The 20,243-nt window shown below is 42.8% G+C and overlaps 2 protein-coding genes across 2 annotated transcripts; one reads left to right on the forward strand and one right to left on the reverse strand.

Moving 5' to 3' along the window:
* Positions 1–4,042: 4,042 nt before the first annotated feature.
* crabp2b (cellular retinoic acid binding protein 2, b) lies at positions 4,043–9,258 on the reverse strand. Its single transcript, XM_017715375.2, has 4 exons — positions 8,992–9,258; positions 7,380–7,558; positions 5,706–5,822; positions 4,043–4,419 (listed from the first exon to the last, which is right to left on the reverse strand). The coding sequence occupies exons 1-4, from the start codon at positions 9,074–9,076 to the stop codon at positions 4,369–4,371; spliced, it is 432 nt and encodes a 143-aa protein (XP_017570864.1). The 5' UTR covers positions 9,077–9,258; the 3' UTR covers positions 4,043–4,368.
* A 5,635-nt stretch (positions 9,259–14,893) lies between these two features.
* mrps21 (mitochondrial ribosomal protein S21) lies at positions 14,894–19,519 on the forward strand. The gene is made up of 2 exons (XM_017715374.2): positions 14,894–15,050; positions 19,016–19,519. The coding sequence occupies exons 1-2, from the start codon at positions 14,968–14,970 to the stop codon at positions 19,194–19,196; spliced, it is 264 nt and encodes an 87-aa protein (XP_017570863.1). The 5' UTR covers positions 14,894–14,967; the 3' UTR covers positions 19,197–19,519.
* Positions 19,520–20,243: the final 724 nt, after the last annotated feature.

Consider the following 20,243-nt stretch of genomic DNA (forward strand, 5'->3'; position numbering starts at 1 on the left):
CTTGGCCTGTCGATACCTGCCAGCTGCCTCTGGTGTCCTATAGGCCAACCATGTCCGGTAAGACTCCTTCTTCAGCTTGACGGCATCTCTCACCTGGGGTGTCCACCACCGGATTCGAGGATTACCGCCCCGACAGGCACCAACTACCTTACGGCCACAGCTACAGTCAGCCGCTTCAACAATGGAGGAGCGGAACATGGCCCACTCTCAGTCAATGTCCCCCACCTCCCCCGATATCTGGTCAAAGTTCTGACGGAGGTGTGAGTTGAAGATCAATCTGACAGGTTCTTCTGCCAGACGTTCCCAGCAAACCCTCACTATACGTTTGGGTTCTCCTGGTCTGACCGGCATCTTCCCCCACCACCTGATCCAACTCACAACCAGGTGGTGATCAGTTGACAGCTCAGCTTCTCTCTTTACCCGAGTGTCCAATACACATGGCCGCAAGTCCGATGACATGACTACAAAGTCAATCATTGAACTGCGGCCTAGAGTGTCCTGGTGCCATGTGCACTTATGGACATCCTTGTGTTCAAACATGGTGTTCGTTATGGACAAACTGTGGTTTGCACAGAAGTCCAAAAACTGAACACCACTTGGGTTCAGATCAGAGAGGCCATTCCTCCCAATCACACCCCTCCAGGTCTTACTGTCATTGCCCACGTGAGCGTTGAAGTCCCCCAGTAGGACAATCGAGTCTCCAGGAGGAGCACTTTCAAGCACCCCTCCCAAGGACTCTATGAAGGCTGGGTATTCTGAACTGCTGTTCGGTGCACAGACAACAGTCAGGACCCGTTCCCCAACCCGAAGGCATAGGGAAGCTACCCTCTCGTCCACCGGGGAAAACCCCAACATACAGGCGCCGAGTCGAGGGGCTATGAGAGAGCCCCACACCGGCCCGCCGCCTCTCACCATGGGCAACTCCAGACTTAATATATGCAACATTATTATTACATATAAAGTCTGAAACATACATAATTTCCATATTATTTTTACATGCATCTACTTGTAGCTAAATCTTGACTGTTTTAGTGGTCCATTTATCAATGAAGATGGAATCTGACATTTTCAAACAATTTTAAAGTAGAAAAAAAGCTAAAATAGAGATCTGAGACGTGTGTATGATCCTGTGTTCTGACACTGTATAATAAATAATGTGTGTCTGTGAAAGAATGACGGAGGGAAAAAGAGAAAGATGGTAAGATTGTAGGAGAGAAGGAAGAAAATGGTGAAACCACACTGGCTCTGGAGATTCTTATTAAAACTTCATTGTGTAGCAGAATCATTAATCATTTCTCGGAATGGAGCAGAATGAAAGGAGCAGCTCAACCCAGAGCCCTCTTACACAAACACTGCACTGGGAATGTTATACAGTGAGAAAGAGAGAGAGAGAGAGAGAGAGAGAGAGAGAGAGAGTGAGACAGAGAGAGAGAGATAGGGAGAGAGAGATAGAAAGACAGAGAGACAGAGAGAGAGAGAGAGAGAAAGAGAGACAGAGAGAGAGAGAGAGACAGAGAGAGAGTGAGAGAGAGACAGCGAGAGAGACAGAGAGATTGATCAGAGAGAGAGAGACAGAGAGAGAGAGAGAGAGAGAAAGAGACAGAGAGAAAGAGATCAGAGAGAGAAAGAAAAAGAGAGAGAGATCAGCGAGAGAATGAAAAAAATGAAAAGATAGAGAGAATGAAGAAAAAAGAATTGAGAGAGTGAGACAGAGTGAAAGACAAGTGATGGGGTAGAGAGGTAGAGAGAGAAAGAGAATGAGAGAGTGAGAGAGAGAGAGAGATGATGATGATGATGATGAGAGGCGTCCCGTTTGACCTCAAAGCGATGTAAGTAGGTACAGATGGGCAGATGAGGGAATATAAATGCTCAAAACGATTAAATAATTTTTCTGTCCTTCGTTTGTTCATTCTTTCCCACTGACCACTCCCATGTTTTTCCTGGACCTCAGTGCCAAGACTCTTCAGGAAAAAGCAGGGTGTGTTTGAGAAATATGGATTTATTATGTACAGTCTGAACTGGAGAATGCTCAGGGAATGAACGAAGGAAGGCAGGCGGATGACGGTTACCTCAGAGAAAGAGAACGAACACAACAGAAAAGTTGTTGGCAATGATGTGAAAAAGTCAGAAGGAGTTCAGTTCATTCCTACGTGGCAAATGAGCAGCTAACAGTGCTGCAATTATTGAACTGACTTACACAATGTAAAAGGATGTGGAGGTAAAAAATGCTCTGTACATTCTCTGACTGACTGAATGGAAATGAGAGGCATGATTAAAGTGGAAATCCACTGACTTTTTAAAATGTCTGTGTAACTCAGAAGCTGAGACACCTACATGGGTCTTCTTTAGTTTGGATATGTAATGTCGTTCACTGCAAACTAGCGGTAAATTGAAATATGTTTTCTTTGGGTAATATTACGCTTTGGAATGTCCCGCATCTACCTCTCCGCCATTCATTTACTTACATTTACATTTATGGCATTTGGCTGACGCTCTTATCCAGAGCGACTTACAATTTGATTGTTTTACACAGGTAGACGAAGGTGGTGTTAGGAGTCTTGCCCAAGGATTCTTGTTGGTATAGTGTAGGGTGCTTACCCAGGTGGGGGATTGAACCCCAGTCTACAGTGTAGAAGGCAAAGGTGTTATCCACTACACTATGCCAACCACCTACTTATTTTAAAAACATATATTTCACGCAAAAAGCTTATCCCAAAACTTCAATTGAACAGTGTCTCAGGCATCAGACAGCACATTCACAATCATTCCATGTAATAGTTTTCTGCGAGGGAGCTTTTGGAGACATTAAACGCGTCCGACGTCTGGTTCCTATCACCGCAACTGTGAACAATTCTGACTCAGCTAGATTCTCTACAATGGAGGATGTAACATCAAACCACTCTGAATGACTGCATCTTAACCAGTTCATTATGTAAGTCTGTTCTCATTTAGTCCGTAAATAAGTCTTTAGCCTGTTCTTATTCTTTCTAGACTGTACCCGATATTCAAAGTAACACCCATCCATCCACCCATCCATTTTCTAAGCCGCTTCTCCGTCAGGGTCGCAGGGGGGGTGCTGGAGCCTATCCCAGCAGTCTTCGGGCGGAAGGCAGGATACACCCTGGACAGGTCGCCAGTCCATCGCAGTCAAAGTAACACCGAAGAGGCAAATTTGAATACAGAGCATTTCACACCGAACCACTCTGAACGTCTTCAACTCCTTGAGACCACCGGTGGCTCCAAAATGCACTTCATCATATTCTTCATAAAGTTCATATTTCATAAGCTACATTAAAAAAGCTGGGCGTCGTATGAGGGTTTAACGTATGAGGGTCTTCTTTCCAGTCAAACAGATGGTGATGTCATTTTAAACCCTTATAATAGAAGAAGCTGAACTCACAAGTTTTTTCTCTACTGAAAGTCGACCCATTTTTCCACAAATCTGGGCTATAAACTATAAACAGACGGTGTCTCTACAATGATTTATTGTGTAAAAATTATTTTTATGAAATAATACATCTACAATTTTTGGCTTTCAGCATTAAATTGTAAGCATGTAGCGATATGTGTGATCATTAACACATTTTCTGTCAATTTGAGGGCTTTTACAAAAGAATTAATGAATAAATAAAATAAAAAATGTAAATTTATTTCATGCAGTTACTGAATAATTTGCCTTATGATTTGGTCATGCAAGTTCAGATGGAAAAACCAAAATATACCCTGGGCAATAAGAGGTTAATGGTTCAATGGTACAATGAGGAAAAAATGGCAGAATTCCCCCTTTAAAATGATTTAATTTTCGGAGTGTAAGAGTTCACTCAGCACCGATGGTTGCAGATGCACAGAAAGGAAAACAGAGGGAAAAATAGAGAAGAAAACAGGGCAGAAAAGAAAAGACCATCTTTTTGTTACATAAGCACTGACTTAGCATGCAGAAACATCTGCATGTCATTTGGTGAGGTCAGTATGAGCAGGCACGGAATCTTCACCATCAGTGCTGCCAACAGTTTTACAAGAAGAAAAAACTTGACTGTGCATGTCTGTGTGAATATTAACATGTTTTATTGGTCATAAGACCCGGTTACATCAATGCATGCAGATTTATACGCTTGTGAGCTGCTAGAAACTGTCGAACGCTTCACAATAAATACAGTTTGGGGTTGAAATCCAAGTATGAAGCACGCACACACACACACACACACACACACACACACACACACACACACACACACTTTTGTCACCTCATGCACGACAGGAAGACACATAAATGGCAGATATTTGCTGTCGCATGGACACATTGACACAACATGAAGGCTGGGGGATAACCAGAAGAGCCAGCTGACCACCAGAAGTGTGACTGACCCCTCACTCACGCTCATACACACGGGTGCAGACAACATCTCCGGCACTCATGGTCTGAAAGATAGATGGAAAAGAAAGAGGCTAGTAAACGACCAGCATTAAAACCAAATGAAATGCTGAATGAAATTATTCGGCATACAAACTAACGGCACCACAACACCTCCTTCACCTGCTTTCCTTCATGAGTATAAAGGAAGGTGCACATTAGAGCCTTCACAATTACCGAAATTTAACCTAAAATTACAAAAATAAAATGAACCATCTCAATGAATCAGCGGCCATTCGTTTGCATTCTGATAATATTTTCAATGTTTTTGCGCTGTCAGAAAACTGATGGCTAAGACATTTTTCACTCATCCAGGTAGAAACAATGTAAATGTACCCTCAAAAGTACAGCAACGATTTTACTGTCCAGCTGTATGTCATAACTAAGTTTTTCCCAGGGGAGATGTACATATGTGTACCTTTTACAGCACTACATTGTTCACTACAATTAAATTAAGGTAAGATTATCTAGCATTCAGCCCTTGATGACACCACAACACCTTAACAAGCATGTTGTAATGTCAGAAAACTTGAATCTCCAAAACAGGAACTTTTCACAAGGAAGCAAAAATGTTCTCAACTTTCAATTTAACTTAACAAGACTTTTCCCCAGTTTTGGGGCATTAATACTGGTCGGTTTTTCAAGACATTTTACCGCAACGTGAACAGCAGCCCAAAGTATGCAAAATAAATAAATAAAACACAGATTTGATCTAACAGCAACGATATACATACATATGGGAATATTTCCATGTTACATATTCCAGCTAAACCAGCTGTGATGAGTCAATAATGCCAGGATTCTGCATTTGATTGTGAAACTGAGAGTCCATAGAGAATAAGGCAGTAAATCCTACCCAATCAAATGACCCCTATTTACAGTTTTTGTGGATGTACTTTCGGAGTTGTATACAATAGTAACTAAATGAAGGAAGCACAGCTTAGTTGCATATAATCAACTGTTTCCATGAACCACAGAAGAAAACTTGACTAACCAATTTTAAGGTGCACGACTAGATCTTCTCAGTGGATAGACAGAATTTAAGGTGATAGAGGACTCCTAGGTTTAGATGGTGTCGTGTGATGAATGGTAAGTTCTTAGATAAGATAAGTTTCCTTATTGGGTTTTGGTTTTCAAACAAGATTAAATCATATTATAGCTTCACAATCTCATTTGGCTTTATTGACCAACGTTTTTTCACATGGGGGACCCATGAACTGTTTTCTGGGGCTCAAAGATCCTAATAATATTTAGTGAATTCCGCTCATGTGACCAACTGAAGCATTTTGCTTACCAGAATGAGCTCTCCATCATTGGTCAGCTCACGTGTCCAGGATGTCTTAGGCCCCTCCCCCTTCTGCAGCGTCTGCTCACAGGTGATTTTCCTGTCTGTCTCCCATTTAGGGAAGCTCTGGGGGAAAGGACAGATAGAAAATACACAGCAGAGTTCACTGAAAGCCCAACACCTTCTTTTCGTACAGGCTAAATGAGAAGCAGGTTAGATGTAGTGCAGTGCAGTATTACACACATACTACAGGTTCATTTTGGTATTTTTTTCCCAAAATATTCCTTTGAATATACTGTACTTTAAATGTATTAAATAGAAAAAAGCCTTCCCAGATTTTGTTATTAACTGTCTCTTACATTGCTTAGTTTACAATCATTTGCAAACTCCTATTTTAAGACATGCTTGAACTAATGAAGCATCCAGGAGCATCTAACTGTGAGTATCAGGTGGATGTAATTAGAGCAGCAATGAAACTCTGCAGGAGGTGCACAACAAAGTAACGTCAACCTGAGATCAAATCTGACCTTCTTTTTTTGCCTTGTTAGTTAATGTTCCTGATGATATTAAGCAGGATATCATATCATTTAAAGGTCACAATTCCTGTTTTCCTCCAATCTTCCATCAAAATCTAGTGTCTTTTATCCATTTCTTTTAATGCATTTCTCTTTATCCATTTCTTTTAATGCATTTCTCTTTATCCATTTCTTTTAATGCATTTCTCTTTATCCATTTCTTTTTATCCATTTCTTTTAATGCATTTCTCTTTATCCATTTCTTTTAATGCATTTCTCTTTATCCATTTCTTTTTATGCATTTCTTTTAATGCATTTCTTTTATCCATTTCTTTTTATGCATTTCTTTTTATCCATTTCTTTTGACAGTTTTGGGAGTTTCAATTACATCAAAAATAATCTTAACCAATATCACTTCCACTCCCACCTCTCAGCGAGATTCACGTCGACTGTCAGAATCAGTTGTCTGTGTTAATAAACATATTATTGCATTTTATCCCTTCAAAAATAAAACGTTCATATTTATTTTTGTAAAGTAAGTGTTGCTCCTGAACGTTTTATTCTGTTTACTGTTTTATCATGTAGACGTTATCGTATTTGTCATACATGCACATTCAAAAGTTTGGACATACTTAACTGATATGCATTGTTTACATATTTACAAACATTTTGACCTGCTAAAATGTGAATGAATTTCATTTCTATAACAAACACGATTAGTTAAGTTAGTACTTTTATACGGAATTATTTCCAAGGCAAAATGTCCCATTTAAACTCCAAGAATAAAAAAGGTTAAATGTAATATTACATAGTATATAGTATTATATTATATAATATAAAGTAAATGTTAGCAAAAAAGTTATATATATATATGCATGAATGTATACAACATCTCAGCTTGCTCTTCATGAAGCTGCTTGATAAAATGAATCCAAGCTGCGTCAAACTACATCTGATTTCTTAAAGAATCTAAAATAGAATATATTTTGATTGGTTTTAACACCTTGTTGGTCTCTGTCTAAATCCATGTGTGTTATTTCATAGTTTTGATCCATGCATTATAATTCACAGATATGGAAACGAACAAAAGTAAGAACAATCATTATACAAGTAGATGTATACAAACTTTTGGCTGGTAGTGCATTTGTGTAAAGAGGCGTAATGTTACCGTGCATGGCCGTCCATCCACCGTGGTCTCATTGAAGGACTGACCCACGGTGAAGGACACATGGGTGGTGCGCACACTGGTGGAGGTCTGGATGGAGAGCGTCTCTCCTTGCTGTGTGATCTCCACTGAGGGCTTAGACGCTGCCGCCACTGCAATCTTCCTCAAGAAGACATTCACGCCTACAGAACACAACCCCCCCAGAGGGAGGAACGAGGGGTCATTTATCCACAGATGGATCAAAAGACTCTTTCCTGTTGTAGGTTTCCTGACCTTAATGAGCCCACCCATTTGAATTATGACAGAAAGCATTTCCACAGAATCTCTCTGGAAGTAATCTTATTCAGATACTCTAAGCCTTTCTCCAAGCCAACTCAAAGAAATGTTGATCCACTCATAAATATTTAGCCATGCCTGGGTTTCCACTGCAGAGCTTATTTCACGGGACATTGCTTAGTAAAATGGAGACTACAAAGCGAGTAAGTGGAGATCCAGAAGAAAGGAGCTGGGGGTGGGGGGCTCAGTGTACTGTGTAGTGAGGAACTCATTTTCCAGAAATGCAGAATTTCTCCAGAAAGGAGTCATTTGTCCTGTCCTGTCGGTGGCCAAAGCTTGACCCATAAGCACTGAAACAAATCAGTCCTGAATTCTTTATTGCAGGGGTTCCTAATGAGGCATTTACCTGAAGCTCATCAACCTCTACTTGCTCTTTTAATGGTCTAGCTACCCCCCGAACCCCTTCCCCCACCCTAATCCCCCAGGTTTAGTGAGCTGTGATCTAAATTACAATGAAGAGGCTACAGCCCCACAACAGCCCTGAAAGCCTTTTAAACTGATAAACTGATACAGCCTAAGAAAACAGGGCCTCTTTTGAGCTGCACTGAATCTAATTTAGCCCATTTGCTATTACTTTGAATACAGACTGCACTCGGAGGAGAAGCAGTAAGAACAGACTAAAGTGACCACTGAAAGGGGATCTCTTTCAAAAGTTCTGCATAGTTTAACAGTTAATAAGAAAATGTACACAGTGCCGTTCAGAGGTGGTTTGATGTGAGATGCTCCATTCCAGGACAGTACAGAGTCCGAACTGTTCACAGCAGTGGTGATAGGAACCAGACGTCTGAAGAGTTTACTGCCTCTGAAATTCCCTCACAGAACGGTGCTACATGAAATGGTTACAAATACAATGTTTTGCTGATTTACAGCTACTTTACCACCATCAGCACCACATATAAATCTCAGAAGGCGTGTGGTGTGCAGGGCCAGCGGGGGTTTGGACAGTGGCTAAGTTCGAGCTGCAGACATGGTGACTTCTGGTTCCTATCAGCACCACTGTGAAGTTTCTCTGCAACGAACAGTTTCATACCAGACCGCTCTGAGTGGCTCTGTTAACACCTCAACCACTAAATTATTCAGATATTTTCTGGGGGAAAAAGCTGTGATTTTCCTCTTGAAAGGAGTGCAAGACTGAATAAAAGCGCCCGGCGTCTTTTTCTTCTGTACGTGTATCTCCTGAGTATAGAGGTTAAGAGGAAAGAGAGAAAGAAAACCGCCCGAAGACGAGTCGGTTCGCAGTAGCGCGGTGAGGCGGGGCGGCCAGTAACAGCAAACTCACCGAGCGCTTTCAGCAGCTCCTCGAAATTCTCGGAGCTTTTCATTTTCCAGGTTCCGGAGAAATCCGCCGCCACGCTGCCCTCCATCTCTCTCTCACAGAGGTCCCGCGTCGGAGCGTCACACGATGACTTTCAACCGTCCTTCAGCAACTTTCATACATCCACTCTCTCTTTCTCTCTCTCTTTCTCTCTCTCTATCTTTCTCTCTCTCTCTCTCTCTCTCTCTCTCTATCTTTCTCTCTCTCTCTATCTATCTTTGTCTCTCTCTCTCTCTCTCTATCTTTCTCTCTCTCTCTCTCTCTGTATCTTTGTGTGTATGTAGGTCTCTCTCTCTCTCTCTCTCTCTCTCTCACTGTCGCTCGCTCCTCCAGGCGGCTCGCAGGTTTTGTTTGGTGGGCGGGGTTAGTGCTCCGCGCGCCATGTGCTTCGCCGTTTTCAGTCTTTCTTTTATCATAACCGAGGAATATTAACAACGAGTGAAAGAGCTTCTCAGCCGTTAAATCACTCTACCCTCCTCTCTCTCTCTCTCTGTCTGCCCCCCCTCTCTCTCGCTCTCTCTCCCTCTTTCTCTGTCTCTCTCTCTGCCTGCCCTCTCTCTCGCTCTCTCTCCCTCTTTCTCTGTCTCTCTCTCTGTCTGCCTCTCTCTCTCTCTCTGTCTGCCTCTCTCTCTCTCTGTCTGCCTCTCTCTCTCTCTCTGTCTGTCTGCCTCTCTCTCTCTCCTCCCTCTCTCTCTCTCTCTCTCTCTCTCACTGTAGAGTTACATGTTAAGGCCTGTTAGTATTCAGTCCAGACCAGGCGCAGTGACAGTGACCTAACCTCGGAGTGTCACCTCCGTGTCTCTGTACTGAAGTCTGCTCTCTCCGCCGAGAGGGAGATAAATGTCTCCTCACGGCTTGGCTGCTGTTTTAGCCCTTCTGGAGTTGACCCAACACTCAGCTTGGCCAGAAAAGAAATGTTGGGCACCCATTAAAACCTCCATAAAACTGAAACTGGAACTCTGCTCTGCGCTTTTAACGGCAAGCTTTACAGACGTTTTTATCCCAGAGGCTCTGCGCAGCCACACGCCATGCAGTGGAGATATGAACAGGCATTCGGGGGGTTGGAGTGAGACGCTGAATTGTTCCCAGTGGCGGTGATAGGAACCAGACGTCTGAAGCAATAAAACTACGGCACAGAAAACTTCAACAAAACGGCTGCGAACACGCCTGATACGCTGTTTCACCTCAGCCAGAGATTTAGGCCTCAAACACTCCGCTCTTGGTGGAGGAGTAGAAGGAAGGTGCTGTAGGTCTATCAGATTTACATTAACATTACAGATACAACGCAAAGTCAATAATTTTCTCTACAAGGAACCACATCACATCAAACCACCCGAGTTACTTCATATCTCAGGTATTAACTTATGTAGACGTCTTTGTTTGAGACCCCTTTAAACAAAGACTGTGTTTGGCCGATTGCGGCCGCAGGTCAGAACCCATCTGCCTCGGGCCTCTGAGGAGCTGAGGAGAAGAGCAGCGCAGGGAGTAATGGAAACCACACGCTGCCAGTGGTGCTTGATTTAATGACCTCTCAGGATCCCTGAATAGACGTCAGTGCCTGAGATGAGCGGTCACCTCGGCCAGAGGACATCACAGTGAAGAGTCTGTTCCCTGACAAACCCACAGTCACTCTTTCCTCTCCCGACATTGTGTGTCCATGGTGTAAACACACTGCAGCTGACGCACAATAGAAAAGTGCGCTAATGAGCTGAGCTAAAGACGACTCCGCACTCCGCTGTGAACGAGGAGGACAAATGGAGACTCCAGGGCAGTGCTGAGTTATTCGGCCAGCTAGTGTTTAAAAGGGCAACTCCACCAAATCTTCAGAGCTCACGGTTATTTTTTCAGTGTTATAACTCAGAGCCTCACCAAAATCAGACCCAGAGCAGAACAACAAGAGCCTTCACTTCTGCACAGACAGATCAAATACTCAGACATTCACTGTATTTCCAGAAGTATTCACTCACCCCTCCAAACCATTGAATTCAGGTGTTCCAATCTCTTCCATGGCCAAATGTGTGTAAAACCAAGCCCCTATGCCTGCAGACTGCTTCTACAGACATTAGTGAAAGAATGGGTCTCTCTCAGGAGCTCAGTGAATTCCAGCATGGTACCATGATCGGACGCCACAAGTCCAGTTGTGAAATTTCCTCACAATTAAATATTCCACAGTCAACTGTCAGTGGGATTATAACAAAGTGGAGGTGATTGTGAACCACAGCAACTCAGCCATTTCTGCAGAGTCAATCACTACAGACCTCCAAACTTCATGTGGCCTTCAGATCAGCTCAAGAACAGTGTAGAGATCTTCATGGAATGGGTTTCCATGGCCAAGCAGCTGCATCCAAGCCTTACATCACCAAGCGCAATTCAAAGTGTTGAATGCAGTGGTGTAAAGCGCCGCCACTGGAGCTTAGGAGCAGTGGAGACGTGTTCTCTGGAGTGATTAATCACGCTTCTCCATCTGGCAATCCGATGGACGAGTCTGGGTTTGGGGGTTGCCAGGAGAACGGTACTTGTCTGACTGCATTGTGCCAAGTGTAAAGTTTGGTGGAGGGGGGATTATGGTGTGGGGTTGTTCTTCAGGAGTTGGGCTCGGCCCCTTAGTTCCACTGAAAGGAACTCTTAAAGCTTCCGCACCAAGAGATTTTGGACAATTTCATGCTCCCAACTTTGTGGGAACAGTTTGGCGACAGCCCTTTCCTGTTCCAACATGACTGCACACCAGTGCACAAAGCAAAGTCCAGAAAGACATGGATGAGCGAGTTTGGTGTGGAAGAACTTGACTGGCCTGCACAGAGTCCTGACCTCAACCCGACAGAACACCTTTGGGATGAATTAGAGCGGAGACTGTGAGCCAGGCCTTCTCGTCCAACATCAGTGTCTGACCTCACAAATGCGCTTCTGGAAGAATGGTCAAAAATTCCCATAAACACACTCCTAACACTTGTGGAAAGCCTTCCCAGAAGAATTGAAGCTGTTATAGCTGCAAAGGGTGGGCCGGCATCATATTAAACCCTATGGATTTAGAATGGGAAATATACTTTTGGAAATATAGTGTAGATCATGATGGGAGCCACAGTGAAATCTAGCTATTGGCCTAAAGTTGAAGTGGACACAAATCCACAAATCTAAGTATTTGAAAAAGAGACTTTCCTTGTTGTCCAGTTCAGATCTGCGATGTCTTGCAGTTGCAGAAAGTCTTCAGCTGCCATATTGGAATTTTCTGACCTAAAACGAACATTTAATATGTTATTTGTCATGTTATGTATTGTGTAATGCAGCATCACATCCCTCACCCTCCCATCAGTTTTACAGAATTCATGATTTTATATCTTTTGTCATCCATTTATTTTCTCTCACTGTTCTACAGTTCCCAGCTGGCAATGTACAAATGTGTTGGGACCACCGGAAATCCCTACCATGGTAAAAGCAGATGTAATGATGTGGGGCGAATAAATACAGACATAATATTCAGCTTCCTAGCAGTACTGTTAGCTAAAAAAACAAAAGCAGCCTGCTCCCTTCTGTCCGCCTCAGACGGCCTGCAGTTCTCAGACATACCTCTCACCCTCAAGATGCAACAACAGAAGGGGTTTCTCATTATCTTTAAACTGGAGAGGGGGGCAAAAAAGAGAGGGGACTGAGAGAATGAAGGGTGGTGGAAAGAGTGTGAGATGTTTGGTGGTAAGTGAAAGGAAATTCGTAAGTGTGTAAGAGATCATAAAGGTGGTCAATAAAGGAGGAGGGTGTTTGAGCTCAAAGCCCCTGACTGAGATGAAAGATGAATGAAGAGTGTGAGTGGACAAAGATTAAAAAAAGAGAAGGTAGAGGGAGAGAGAGAGAGAGAGAGAGAGGAGGGGGACCGTAAAGTATGGGGGCTATGGAGTATGGAGGGCTGTTTACAAGGGGGGCTGTTCAGGGTAAAATTCACAAACACTTGCACAAACCACTTATTTTGTAAAACTCTCTCTTCCTGTTACAGTGAAATGACATCACACACACACCAGGACTGCAGTCTGTGTACAATCATCCACACACAAACACGTACAAGTGTTTCATAGCTGTGTACAAGTAGCGTGTATGTATGTGTGAGTGCTTCAGTGTATTTCATCCTAAATGGCCCCCCCATAGTTTTTCACCCTAAACGGCCCCTCATAGGTGTAAATGGAGACTGCATCCCCGCTCCAAAACTTTTCCCTTTTTTCCTCTTTCCTTTCTGACCTCCCATTCTCTTTCTCCCTCTCTTGTCCCGTCCCAACCCCACCTCTCTCTCTCTCTCTCCTCCAGTGCATTTCAGCAGCTCAATTTCAGCATGTCTGGCACAACTGATACTCCTGGAAAATGAACACAGGGAAAGGACAGACGGAGAGAGGGAGAGACGAGGGCGCAGGGTATGTGTAGTCAAACTGAAGTCTGTGGCAGCAGTTCAGTCTGTTTTCATAAACTCTGTGAACATTTACCATTGACATCAGTGAGCCTCTCTACAAAGTGACCAGATCATAGGAGTCAATAAGAGTCAAAAAGAGTCAATAAGACTCAATAATAAATAAGTCAAAAAGAGTCAGCTGAGTTTAAATAAAACCCCCACGGTCACTCAGCACTGACCTTACTGTCTGACTTACCCTCCTGGAGAACAGAGAGAGAGAGATCTACTAAAACAATTTCTGTTCCGCGGTGAAAGGAGACTTCTACGGTCTAGGTGTGTCTCTTCTTCTTCTTTCGGCTGCTCCCTTTAGGGGTCGCCACAGCGAATCATCTGCCTCCATCTTGCCCTATCCACTGCCTCCTCTACTTTCACACCAACCATCTCCATGTCCACCTACACTACATCCATAAACCTTCTCTGAGGTCTACCTCTTCTCCTTCTACCCGGCAGCTCCATCTCCAACATTCTTTGCCCAACATATCCACTATTCCTCCTCAACACATGTCCAAACCATCTCAACCTGGCCTCTCTGGCTTTATCTCCAAACTGCTCCACCTTCACTGTCCCTCTGATCTGCTCATTTCTAATCTTGTCCAGCCTTGTCACTCCCAACGAAAATCTCAGCATCTTCATCTCCGCCACCTCCAGCTCAGCCTCCTGTCTTTTAGACAGAGCCACAGTCTCCAAACCATACATCATAGCAGGACGCACTACTGTCTTGTAAACCTTCCCTTTCACTCTTGCTGCTATCCTTCTGTCTCACATCAGCCCTGACACCCATCTCCACCCACTCCATCCTGCCTGCACCCTCTTCTTCATCCATTGCTCTGGATGGTTGACCCAAGATATTTGAAGTCATCCACCTTTATGACCTCTACTCCTTGCATCTTCACCTTTCCACTTGCCTCCCTCTCATTCACACACATGTATTCCGTCTTGTCTCTACTGACCTTCATTCCTCTCCTCTCCAGTGCAAACCTCCACCTCTCCAGATTCTCTTCCACCTGCTCTCTACTCTCACCAAATGTGCCAAATATTTGTGCTGTTTCTCACAGCAGAAACAGAGGCCTCTCCCAGTTCTCTTCCAGTTCTATCCCAGTTCTCTCCCAGTTCTCTTCCAATTCTCTCCCAGTTCTCTTCCAGTTCTCTCCCAGTTCTCTTCCAATTCTCTCCCAATTCTCTTCCAATTCTCTCCCAGTTCTCTTCCAGTTCTCTCCCAGTTCTCTTCCAGTTGTCTTGCTATGCTGACGCCACAATAGTTTTTATTTAGGCCCTGCTTTGCCTTCCTGCACACTGCACCACCACCACCACCACGGTGGACAGGTCTGACCTGGTCATTTCCTCTAGAATGGAGCCTCAGACCAGTCTAAATTATATATTTAACTTAGTTATGCAGATTTTTCGAATCGCCTTTTCACAGCAGAGCCTGATGTTGACGTCGTTTCACAGGGGAACATTTGTTTGATGCTCGCCGTTTTCGCCCGGACCCCGATTTCAGGAGTACAGCAGACATGGCGAACCACCTTCGCTTCGTTGCGCGGACGGTGATGGTTCAGGATGGAAACATTGAGGCTGCGTATAAAGCTCTGAACAGGTATTTCATGCCCGGTGTTTAGTGTGTTAATCGCAGTGGTGTTGGCTGCCGAGCTGGTTCCGGGGGCTCGGTGTGTCGGGAATGAGCTCCCCGTTAGCCTCGGCTAACAGAGCTAGCTCAGCTCAGCGGCGCCGGGTTAAAGACGCTTAGCCGTGTAAATCAGGGTTAATGTGTCTGCAGTGCACTGCCGAGCCCTCGCCTGCTGAGGTGTCGGTCGGCCGGCGTGCTGGCTGCAGTCTGGCGTCCGTCGTGAGCGCAGCGAGGCCGCCGCGGTGCTGGTGTGGCGCCCTGAGGCGGTTAATGACAGTGTTGGTTTAACCCGGCTGACCGGCGAAGGACGACGAGCGCCGCGATAACCGTCGCTTTACACGTTTCGCTCCTATAGATGTCATTTCCATAGTACAGCAGCTTTAGATCATCAAATAACATTCATATAAATCCAGTGGACAGGTCAGAAAAACGCAGACCGTCTTGGACGAGACGCTTCTCTTTAGTACACGCGACTTTATGTCTGAGGGTGTAACGGCTGTCAGTAGTAAAACATCACTCCAGTAAAAGTTCCTCCCTTTAGACCTCCATTTGAGTAAAAGTACTAAAGTATTTACCTTCAAATGTACTTAAGTATCAAAAGTAAAAGTACTAAAGTATTTGCTTTCAAATTTACTTTCGATACTTAAGTAAAAGTACTAAAAGAGTAATTGTGGCTCTGATGTCCTGTTATCATTTTTATAACAAGACTCGCTTCGTGAACTCATTTCAGGTGAAAATCCTCCAGCGTCTCTCTTGGTAAACCAGTCTTTTAATAGAACGTCATTAATTAGTGACGCTGACGTCTATTAATATGATCATAAGCACAAAACACTGAAGGTAAACAGTTTCCATCAGGGAGAACCGAGTGGCTCTGAAATCACTTTTTACACACAAGCAAAGTTTCAGTTTAAGATTACTTTGTAAATTAGTTACAAGTTGAATAAAAACTGGCTTTAAACTCAGGATCACAAATAAGTTTTCCTTTACTGTGTTGATCTGTAGGCCTCTGTTCATAAACATAAACTAACCCAAACTAATTTACTATAAAATGAAAGTGTTTGTATGAATTCAGAAAAAAAGAAACCTGCCAGTCACGACTGCATATGTGGACATATTTCTATACTGTGGTCTATTTACACAAAGTTAGGTTAGTTCATCATTTAGGTGACGTATGTTCTCCCAAAGTTTTACGCTGCTGCACTGATGTTGAACCGTGTGCTGCACTGGGTTGGTATGACCAACAGGTCAAAACAAGCTCAGAACAAAGTGACCGCTGTGCCCTGATTGGTGCTCTGGCTTTGCGCTTCTTTCGTTTTGACATGTTACGTTTTTATACACACAAAAACCGAAAGGAACGACAGATTTCTCAAAATGTAGCAGAGTAAAAAGTCAGATATTAGACTCTGAAATGTAGTGGAGTGAAAGTAAAAAGTCGCCCAGAATGGGAAAACTTAAGTAAAGTACAGATACACAAAAAAACTACTTAAGTACAGAAACTAATTACATTTACTTAGTTACTGTCCACCACTGGTCAGTACCTTTAGGTTTAAAAAAAAATACAACAATGGGATTTTTTTGTTTGTTTTGTTTTGTTTTGTTTTTTTGAAAACGCTGGATGAATCTCATTTGGCCCGCTGTTCCCTGTATTTCTTTTACAATCCAATAGTAAATCTCCAGTATGGAGACAAGCAGCCTATGGCTGAATCCAGTATGTGTTCCTCTGACCTTTAATGTACTATTTGGGTGAAGCTACCGCTTCATGACCTATGCAGTGCACTATATAGGGAATATGGAGCGATTTGATTTAAAGGAAGGATCTCTCTTTACGTCAAACGATTTGATGCTTTTTGTCCAGATTTATGGGAAGTAATCTTTAGGAAGTTCTCCACTGATGCACTTTTTAGACAAAAGTTTAAGGCACCTTGAATTTTTTTATTTAAAGGGCCATTTACGTGGGCAGTAAGTGTTTAATTGCTCATGAATAAAACATGTCAGTAAATGCAAGTAATGTTAATACAGTAAGTGGTGAATCTGTTAATGTTCTAGTGATGTATGTTAATGTGTTTAACAGTTTCCAAACTCCAAACATCTCCTCGTGGCAGCCCAGTATTATTTGTAGTTACCGTCCAATGCCTGGTTTGGTTAATTCATACGTCATTAAATTAAATCAGTTGTGCTGCTGATGGACCTGAAGAAATCCGTGTGGTGGCTGAGGGCGTCGAGGAGGAATATGGGACCAACCTTTGCTCTTCAAACCAGCTCACAAGATACTAGAACCACCTTTTTGAGAACGAGAAAAACTTGTTTCTTTTTACTGTATTACAGCAAGTCATATGGTCAGCAAGGCACACCAAGCCTGTCTCTAGGCTTGAGTGACGTGTTTACAGTTATGACAATGATTTCTGTTGCAACCGTCCTGTTTTGCCTCAACTCAACATAAGTTATCCTGATAAATGAAAACACGCAGGTATATTTTAAATATTGTTGTCGTTTCAATTTGTGTCCCTCTTCCAACATTTGAATGGAGATGTACATGGAATCATATTTAAAGGGGAAGTCCATCAATTTTTCAAAACTTCTGGATAGTTTAATGGTTGAGATGTAAACAGTCACTCAGAGGGGTTTGATGTGAGATGCTCTGTTTTAGAGAAATTTGCTGATTCAGAATTGTTCACAGCGGTTCTGATCGAAACCAGACATCTAAAGAGTTTAAGGTCTTTAAAAGCTAATAATGGACACAAAACAATGCATGCCACGTCAGAGACCTGTTTACATTTTTGTTTATGGCATTTGGCAGATGCTCATATCCTGAGTAACTGTGTTAGGAGTCTAGCCCAAGGACTCTTATTTTTATAGCGTAAGGTGCTTTCCCAGGTGGGGGATCCAACTCTATTCTGCAGTATGGAAGGCAGAGGCATTATCCACTATATTATAGCAGCCTCTATAGTTCGGTTCCCTTGGTTCGGTTCCCTTGGTCCAGACCCAAGTAGAAAATTATTCCTTGCTGCATTTTAGTTCTGGTTTGCCCTGACCATGTTCACACTGACGGGTAAAAGATCACAACTGTTTGTCTTTATTCATGTATTGTTTTGTTTCTTGTGATATTAGATCAATAAGACACGACTGTCTTTGTTACATAGGTTTTGCGAAACGCACAGTAGAATGAAACGTTTGTAACAGCCTCAAATGGCGAACTGCTTTTACAAATCAGAGAAACCTTGGTTCTGTGATGCATAATATAATTCGTGTGCAGTCAGACGTGTATACTGAGTATTTTATAGTGAATTCAGCTCCATTTTAAAACTGAAATTATCTGTAATAGCCCGTTCAGAGAGTATGAAAAGATGATAAAACGCATGCGTGCATCAAAACAGCTTCAGAAAATTGTGTTTTCCACATGCTAAAGAAGTTCTGCAGAGAGGAGACAACACTTAATTCTGTCTTTGGTCTGTTCAGATGTCTTTGGTCTGAATCGTTATACTTGAAACGAACTGCGCAAGAGTTCATTTTGAGGTGAACCACTTATTTATTTCTTTGTTTTTATTCATTTGTTCATTCATTTGGTGTTTGCCAGAGTTGGGATGTCGGTTTTCTCGCTTGGTCTAATGAACCAGGGCAGTCGCACCAGGGTCTGTTTACATCAAACCAAACCTGCAACGTCTGAACACCTTAGTGTAGATGCAGTATGACTATTGTTGTAGATATATTCATAAACCTGTAGAACGTCTAGTCTTGGGGGATTCATACAGCAGCTAACACTGCAGAGGAAACTGGGCAAAAATCCAGGGGCATTAAATCTCATCAGTCTTTAATCAGCACACTGATGCTCCGTTGATTTGGCAGAGAAGGTGTGATTTTGTTCTCTTATGGCTGTTTTCTTCTGAGGTTTGAGTGACCCACGCATCTCATCTTCTGTCCGTCTCTTTTCACTCCAGGGTGCTGTCGACGGATGGAATCATTGAGACTGTAAAGCGCGGACGCTATTATGAGAAGCCCTGCAGACGCAGACAGAGGGAGAACTATGAAAACTGCAAGAGAATCTACCACACAGAGATGGCCCGCAAGATCTCCTTTATATCCAGGGCAAACAGACAAGACCCATGGCTCGGCTGTTAGTCACAGATGACTTTTAGCGCAGACAGACCGTGTGTTGCTTTGGAACAATTCACTGTAACCTGGTAAAGAAAGGAGACCCACGGACTGAATTATGGGAACAGCACCACTCTGGTCGTGTCCAAGTTCTGCTCCTGTTGATAGTTCATTGGAATCCCATCCTAGTAGAGAATGTGTTGAGCTTTTGATTATTTTAAGCTCATCTCTTGCCTTTCTGTGTTACTGTACACATGGTGTGAAACTGACCACATCCAGTATGTTTGTTGATGCCAGGGCAAGACCATTAAATGTCTCCATAATCTTATCACAAGATAAGATGGTGTAAATTCTTGGTTATTTATTTAATATATAGATTTTTTAATCTGCTCATGTATCAAGTAGGTTCTTTAGAACTGTTTTACTGTACTTACTAGAGCCAGCCCAATATATTGTTTGGCCGATAATATCGGCAGATATTGGCAGCACACAGTTTTATGAATGTTGCCAATAATTGCCACTTTTTTATGTGGGTCATGGAAACTCTGGGATTTGAGCTTAAAATCTTCCGATGATAACTATGAGAGCACTACAGGCTGAACCGGTGAGTGTGAACACAAAACTTCCCCATGGGTAAAATAACAAAAACAACATATCCAAAAAAAATAAAGTGAAAACTCTCTCTACGGTTTCTCTGGGTTAGCTGTCTTCGATCTGAGGTGAAAAGCTTACCCCCATGGGGACAAGTAATGGGTATAAAGAGTAAAGGTGTGTACACTGTAAACACAATGCGCTGTTTTAAGTTTTAAACTGTTTTAAGTAAAGAGTTACAGAAAACTCAAAGTGACTGATGCTGGCCAATTTTGTGGTCACCAAACCATTCAAGTGGTAAAAGTATTTAAAAAAAAAAACCTCCATTACTGAAAAAAATATTTTCCTTTGTATGTCAAACAAGTCTTGGACACTGCACATCCACAACAAGCACTTTATTAAAATGTACACCTACTTGTTGTTTATCTAATCAGCCAATCATGTATGTGCGCATAACCATTCAGATACAGGTCAGCAGCTTCA

The sequence above is a fragment of the Pygocentrus nattereri genome, chromosome 1, assembly GCF_015220715.1.
Source record: "Pygocentrus nattereri isolate fPygNat1 chromosome 1, fPygNat1.pri, whole genome shotgun sequence".
Taxonomy (NCBI): Eukaryota; Metazoa; Chordata; class Actinopteri; order Characiformes; family Serrasalmidae; genus Pygocentrus; species Pygocentrus nattereri.

Coding starts and splice junctions, on each gene's coding strand:
- crabp2b (XM_017715375.2), bottom strand. CDS start 9,076: ATGGAGGGCAGCGTGGCGGCGGATTTCTCCGGAACCTGGAAAATGAAA. Junction 5,823..7,379: donor TGGATGGACGGCCATGCACG/GTAACATTACGC, acceptor CCTTTCCCCCAG/AGCTTCCCTAAATGGGAGAC. Junction 4,420..5,705: donor ATGATGGAGAGCTCATTCTG/GTAAGCAAAATG, acceptor TCTATCTTTCAG/ACCATGAGTGCCGGAGATGT.
- mrps21 (XM_017715374.2), top strand. CDS start 14,968: ATGGCGAACCACCTTCGCTTCGTTGCGCGGACGGTGATGGTTCAGGAT. Junction 15,051..19,015: donor GCGTATAAAGCTCTGAACAG/GTATTTCATGCC, acceptor TTTTCACTCCAG/GGTGCTGTCGACGGATGGAA.